Source organism: Penaeus monodon, chromosome 4 (assembly GCF_015228065.2).
Source record: "Penaeus monodon isolate SGIC_2016 chromosome 4, NSTDA_Pmon_1, whole genome shotgun sequence".
In the NCBI taxonomy this organism is placed as follows: Eukaryota; Metazoa; Arthropoda; class Malacostraca; order Decapoda; family Penaeidae; genus Penaeus; species Penaeus monodon.
In genome coordinates this window covers 53,302,364-53,309,929 of record NC_051389.1, presented here as the reverse complement: position 1 = coordinate 53,309,929, position 7,566 = coordinate 53,302,364, and the positions used below count along the sequence as shown (strand labels likewise).

The following is a 7,566-nucleotide window of genomic DNA, read 5'->3' as shown; positions in this document are numbered from 1 at the left end:
GCAATGACAGTGCTGCAACCAGTAGCAGGCCATCCTAGTTTAGTCGGCTCACCTGCCAAACGGCCGCAGAATCTTGCTGAGATTACATTATCAGAAATGAAACAGTATGAACTCTTTTGTTGGTATGTTATATACTGTATTCATGTATGCTAAGTAGTACGATATTCATAGAAGTGTTTTGTGATGTATGTGATTATATGTGTGCGCTCGCGCGTGTGTGATGATGTGTGGTTTTTGGTGTGTGTGTGTGTGTGTGTGTGTGTGTGTGTGTGTGTGTGTGGTGTGTGTGTGTGTGTGTGTGTGTGTGTGTGTGTGTGTGTGTGTGTGTGTGTGTGTGTGTGTGGTTGTGTGTGTGTGTGTTTGTGTGTGTGTGTGTGTGGTTGTGTGTGTGGTGTGTGCGTGTGGTGTGTGTGTGTGTTATAGGTAACAAATGATGCATTTTCTACAGGTAAAATATCAAGCTTTGATTAAATGTACGCATGAATAACTGAATGCGAGGGTGGGTTTATATTATTAGCACTTACCATGAGTGAAATGTTATACTGTGAGTTACTCTGAAGGCCTCTGATAGTATAGCTATTCTGGGCTGAAGGTAATGTTTCGCTGCCATCATCAGAGATATCTGCTACATTCACCCAGCTTAGGTTATAGAGCAATAGGACTCCGTGAGGCTCAGGAGGATGTTCCCACACCAGAAGGATGCTTTCTGACGACTGTGTCACATCTTGAATCACTGGAGGTCCCGGAACTACGAAAATATTTGAATGTGCTAAATTCAAATTATAATATATGTCTATCTATATTATATGATTAGGGCATTATTTAATATCACACCTTACAGAATTTCATGAACCTGACCTTACCCTCTAATAGATCATAATATTCCAAGATACCTCTCTTCCATACTATTTCTCGCAAACTGTGAATACGAGCCGCAGAGAGGACTTAAACTCAAATACCAACTCAAGCAATGTGTATCATTTGTTGCTGACTCAATAGAGGTTAGACCTTACCCACCGTGGTGCCCAACCAAAACAGTAACCTCCAGCCCTGCCAGGATACTAAAACATCCCGTTCGGTACAAGGTTGAGGGCAATGTAACCGCCTAACTACATATTACCAACTTCTAATCTCCTTACTACATTGTAAACCACCCATACTCAAAAACGGTTAGCAATGTAGTAAGCAAAGTGTAAGACCAGTGTCCACGTTGTAAGTTAATTCCATAGACGGTAGTCGACGGAAAAATCAACAATAAGCCTGCTAGACGTAACAACAGTGAGGTCTCAGACCTTCCTCCCCCCATCCTGGACTGTAATCCCTCTCCTCCCCTTACCCTCCTCACCCTTGTTTCCCTTAGTCTCCCCTACCTCCCTTTTGCTTTACCCTCTTCTCCAATCTTTTCCCCTCCTCCCTCTCTCCCTCTTTCTCTCTTCACGTATCATCCTGACTCCTGTACCCTATTTACTCTACTCGCTATCCTTCGTCTGTCCTAAATACTCTAGTTCTCTTGCTGTCACTACTTCGCTCATCTTTCGTTCCCTTTCCTTTAATTTCCCCCTTTTCCTTCCTAATCTTGCGTCCCTCCTTACTGTCTACCATGCTATCTTGTTTTCTCCTCTTTCATGTTCCTTCGTTATACTATTTTATCCTTTTCTCTCTCTCATTTCTCTCATTCACTCCTTTCGTTCATTTTTCTCTCTTCTCTTCTACTTCGCGATTTACGTTCTTCTGTCTTTCTCTTCCCCCATACTAATCTCCTCGCTTTCTACTTTTTCTATTCCGCCGTTGACCTTACTCATTTCTTTCATTTCCATCTCTCGGCTCTCTTTAATTTCTCTCCTTTTCGGCCTTCTCCTTAAGCTTTCGTCCACACACCTATCCCCCATCCTCTACCCTAATACCCTACCTGTCCCCCCTCGACACCCTTGATACCTGAATCCCGAATCCTGAATCCTGAATCCCGAACCGAACTTGGGTAATCCAGCAGGCGGCGCTCAAACACGCTGGAGATGATTCTGTCCACACACTCAACACGGCTATGTTATTACTGCCAAACCATGTATTCTTTGATATAAAAATGTGTAAATAAAACTTGAAATTGTTATTTCCCCGGTTTTACTCTTTGGGCTTCAATGCTTCGAATCGGTGAGGGGCGTATAAGCCAGGTGACTTATTTTGCGAGTTTTTATCGCTTTATTTTATTGTATGTAGTTTTTTAAGGGTAGATGGAGATCTTAGTGTTTTCTTTTCATTCTTTTATGCATTTATTTTATGCTTTTATTTTTCCTTTTAAAACTTACTTAAATCCTCAGTTTTATTATCAATCCCTTTTATTAGTTCTGGATAAGTTTTATGACTTTGGATTATTTTTTTTTACATATATCTACGACCTGCCACGTCACCACCTTAATTATGGACTGTTATTGTTTTACATATTAAATGTACAGTTTTATTTATTTTCCTTATTGTGTTTTTACCGTTCTGTTTTACTGTTTTATTGTTAGCTTAATTTTTTTTTTCGTTATTCTAAATTCTTTTACTTTTATTTATTGATTGAAAAATTGTTAAGAGGTTTAATGTTCGCTCTTTGTATAAGAAATTGTTAAAATAACTGTCGCCACGATGACGTGGCGAAGCTGTAAATAAACCTTGGGAAAATAAACCCATAAGGGAGTTGTCTCTGGACTCGGTGTTTGAGTGTACCCCCCTGGATTACCCTATACTGTGGCGTCGCTGGAGCAGCAGGGACAAGGTTGTGTTTGAGCCATCTTTTACATGCCAGTCAGGATACTGCTGGACGTGGGCATTTACATTAACACAAGGTTTACGAAGTTTTACATTGGCCAGCACCAGCCAGAGATACCCCATTCCCTTCTAAGCTTGTCATTTTTTTGTGTCCGTTCCTTCAGACGAGCCTTATCTTTTTTTATCATATTTATATTTTTATTCACCCGTGGTGCTTTGCTTTTATTTTCCAATTTTTATTCATAAGTCAAGAACAGCATAGCCAGACCCATTTCTTAAGGGATGTGTACCTGGGGCATGGGTCAGTGAACGGGCCCCCTCCCTCCTTCTTTCGGCCCTAAGCCGCCATCAGCTGCTTGGGTGGATGATATTTCGGGTTTTCCCTCGACAGAAAACCTTACACAACCAATGGAAAGTCATGGATCTCAGCTGTCTTATTACCACACCAACAGTAACCAACACGATGGAAGGCCCAGCGAATGTCTCCCTGAGTAATATTTCCAAAAATTCAATCATGTGTTGTACGATAAATGAACTATGATGAATTTTCCGGAAAAAAACAGCACATATATTATTGCAAACACGTGGTGATTTAAGTATTACGCATCCCAAAATTATTTCCAAAAAAAATAATATTGTTTTCTAAGAACTCCCAAATTTGACTAATTGTTATATACATTTTATTAATCAATTTATTTATTTATTTATTTATTATTGTATATATATATATATATATATTTTTTTTTTGGGGGGGGGGGCTGCAATAATACATTGCGAACAGAAACTTTTTGAAGCTGTGTATGAGAGGGATGCGTTAAATCTTCAGGCAAATTATCATAATTTTATATGAAAGTAATTCAATGTCAATCTATACATACGGGAGAATAAATGAATCACTGGAATAATATTTCTTGAAGGGATTGTTTAGCTGGATATTTGACATCAAAGAAACATTGTGTTTGCCGTCTGTTAATTTAGATTTACATTTAACTTATATATGATTCAAAATAATGATACAGCATGGGAAGTAAAGAACGAAAGTAAAAAAATCATAAAAAAAATCCTGGTATTAAATATGGAAAAGGCATATTATAGTCAAATAAAGGTTTCTGTCGACTAAGTAATTGGGAAATAAACTGTACTATATCCGGTTTGAAACCTGTGCGAGATCCCCAGAGCAGTCGTGATTTACAAGGTATTTTACAGTATGTAAACGTCATAACATGGTGGATATTTTTGCTTCGTGTATCGCCTTCGGGGAGGCCTTACGACACTAACGGCTTCGATGCAAGATACATTGTAAACTCTTTTGAGTATCCGGCGTGGGTTGGGGAGCTGTGACTACATCGAAGTGGCGAAGTTACAGAGTGATTTACCTCGATCTTTGTTCTTAACCCCGCAATATCCATGTTATTATCATGTCTTCCTCAGCTATTCTGAATGATATTGTAACTATGCTTCAACTGTGACGGAAATTAGTGCTGGATTAATTTGAAACACGAGCTATCGCTGTTAACGAGTAAGGGGTGAATACAAATTTAGCAAATGTTAATTTCTTCATAAGTCGTCAAAAGCACACGATTCGACAATAATATTTAGCCCACTGATGGTGGGATGCCAGAAAAATACGTGCCATGCCCACTGTGCCTGACTGTGCTGTGCTGACTACAAATGAATACTCTGTGAGTGTTTAATCACCTAGAAGTCAATTACTAGTTCTACCTATCTCACTTTTTTAGCCTTTTCATTATTTACTCAGACCTAGTATTAGTTTTGTTCTGTATTATAACTTTGTATAAGTATATATATTTTCATTTTATTGAGAAAGACACTGTATATATAATATATACACAAAAGCAAGCTTTGGAACACAAGTTAATAATGACGAATAAATTTAGATTTAGTAATCGTCTGCTCATCTTCATATATATTACGAACTCAGTTCGTACGTGTTTTGTTATATCTATGTCTAGAGTGGTCTATAACATTAAAGTTCCAAACTATTTACCGTCTTCTTCGGTGACAGCAGTGTCGCATTCTCCATAGGGTCCGTATCCTCCTTCCGTTTGAGATGCCACGCACACAGTGTAATTGGTGTATGGCTTTAGGCCGCTGATGGTATAATTGGAGGTGTTTGATATCACTGTTTCGTTTTCATATTTCCCTTTGTTTGCCACGTCCACTTCACCTTGTTAGCAGTAATGGTACAGTTTCCAGATGGTTTAGGCTGCGTCCATGTTACTTTGATCTGGTCTGGTATGTTGGACACCTTAAAAGCAGACACGTTCTCTGGCGCCTCAGGAGCTGGAATGTTTTATTATGTAAACGTAATGTCCTTCATATTGTATATACCCTGCACATTTGGAATAATGTACAGCTAAACAGAAAACTATTGTTAGGAGGGGTGTCGAAAAATTCAATAACAAACAGACCCTCATGTTAAGGAAGGGTTGGTATTATGGGATTTAAATTGGTATTGTTCCCAGATCTCGGGATATAAACCCAGTTGAAAACGTGTGGGGGCCATGTCAAAATACATGCGGCAAAGCCACACTCGCAAACGTGTGGCATTCGTAAATAATGCCTACGATGTGAGATAGGCCATTCCTTGACAGCCGAATTAGTGGTGCCTTCACTGTGTTTGGCAGGAGGGGGTGGAAATACAAAATATTAGACTTGAATATATTACCAGTATCTTTTTTCTATGTTGTTCATCTTAATGGAATTTGTCAATAGTCATTAAGTAATATAATAGAAATAATTCGTGTGAGTAGCTGTCATATCAATCGTCTGGCAATGCCTAACACGTCTTCTCTCGTGATGACTGACCCAACATTAAAAAATGTATAAGAAAGCTAATTGATTAGTAAAAAAGTATTAAAACATAAATTACCTGCGAATTCATTACCTTTTAATTCATGATATGCCACACATACCCAAAAGTAGTGGGAAAATCTGGGGAACCAACAGTTTTCTAACATTTACAAATGTATTTCAAAAGTATCGTTGCTTGGGCCAGAATGTTTTGCTTGATTTTCTAACGATAGTTTTCTGTGTAGCTGTACCTGAACCATGTGCTAGATGCTTGGTGTACTTACCTACTGACATTGTTGTATTCTTAGCACTTCTTTCTCCAAAACCTTTTATTGTCTCAGCCATAACAGTTATCTCATGGAAGACACATGCGGTTAGATTTGTTATTTCATAGCGATTGTGATTATTATCCAGGTGTGCAGTATTCTGATTTTCACACATCCATTCAATCTTGTATCCCGTGATGACACCATTTGGCTGAGGTGGCGGTAGCCATTTAACCAACAGTGACGAAGGCGTTACGACTTCCAACGAATCGATTATTGGAGAGCCAGGAACTAAATACGATTAAAAAATATCCTGTTAAATACTTTCATATATATATATATATATATATATATATATATATTATATAATATATATATATATACATACAATATATATATATATATAATATATATATATATATATATATAATACATACATATATATATATATATATATATATATACTCTAGTTTCAATTAGTGTCCATACATACTCTAGTATTTCAATTAGTGTCTTATTTGAGCAATATAAGCATTATATTACATGTCAAATTATACTAGAAAAACGGGTCTGTATAAATATACTTTAGGTACTTACTGTCTTGATCAGTGGTATTGCTTGCGCTACCTTCCTGACCAAACCCACCATCTGTTTTAGAAGCAATGTGCACTGCATAAGCTGTGTAGGCCTCCAGACCAGGTATAAAGTATTCCGAACTAGCAATAATTTCATCTGTACCAACTGTATCCCCCGTGTTGACTAAAGACCATCTTATGCTGTTGTTGGTAATGGGACACGTGGGCCCAGGAGACATGGGCTGTATCCAGGTCACATGCAGGTGGTCTGACTCATCTTCTACCATCATGACTGTTATACCAGATGGTGCTTGTGGAGCTGGGGAAGTTTCATTGAACAGAAATTAATATTTATGAGTTACTGAATTAGTAGGCTGCTGATACTGATATTAATACGATTAATTTTACTGCTGCTACATGCATAATTACCACGGAAACTATGGACAGTTATGTACGTAAACATCATTACTAAAGATTTTATTCGCCATATCTAAAGACAATGCGATAACTGGCATGATGTAGCTATCTGTGATTCATTAAATATTCATTAATGCTAACCTCTCAGCAAAAATATTGTAACTTCTTTTATATATTTTACTCCTAACATTACTATAAAAAGGCTTTATCGTTGATTAATAGGAATTGTGAAAGATGGATATTTAATTTCAACATCAAACAAGGATGGATATTACAGCTACCAACTTTTGCCTTGATATCAAAGTTTCTCTCGCCCCAAACTGAAGCTCAGACCTAAGGGACTCGCCAATAAATTAAAGATTAATCTAGAATGAAGGGGTTTGGGTAAGACAGTGACTCATGAATAATTAATCCACTGGTGCCGGGTACACGTTCTGTGCTACTATTGTTTTGTCCTGTGAATTTTGTTTGTACATAGATGGTTCAGTCAGTTAGTAAGCCCTGATTTCCCCCTTTTTTCGATACTGCTGTTGTTGTTATTATCATTATCATTGTTTTAATTATTATTGTTTTATTATTATTATTATTATTGCTGTTGTTGTTATCATCGTCATTATCATTGTCATTATTATATGAATATTACTATTAGGAAAAAATCTATATGCTAAAAATAATCTTTAAAGCAGCCAAGGAAAAGGGAAGACAGATGAGGTTGAATAGAATAGTAATTTGAACCCTTGATGACT

General features: G+C 37.4%; 1 protein-coding gene across 2 annotated transcripts; it reads right to left on the bottom strand.

Annotated features, from left to right (window-relative positions):
- Window positions 1-477: 477 nt before the first annotated feature.
- Window positions 478-7,362, bottom strand: LOC119572338 (phosphatidylinositol phosphatase PTPRQ-like). 2 transcript variants are annotated; one of them, XR_005228711.1, is made up of 4 exons: window positions 6,426-7,362; window positions 5,847-6,119; window positions 4,757-5,052; window positions 478-748 (listed from the first exon to the last, which is right to left on the bottom strand). XR_005228711.1 is itself a non-coding variant. In XM_037919388.1 (3 exons), exons 1-3 carry the CDS (start codon window positions 6,691-6,693, stop codon window positions 4,889-4,891), a joined length of 705 nt encoding a protein of 234 aa, XP_037775316.1. In that variant the 5' UTR covers window positions 6,694-7,362; the 3' UTR covers window positions 2,513-4,888. The 2 variants fall into 2 exon arrangements, 1 of the variants encoding a protein (XP_037775316.1); XM_037919388.1 differs by lacking the exon at window positions 478-748 and having other exon boundaries at window positions 2,513-5,052.
- Between the last annotated feature and the right edge of the window lie 204 nt (window positions 7,363-7,566).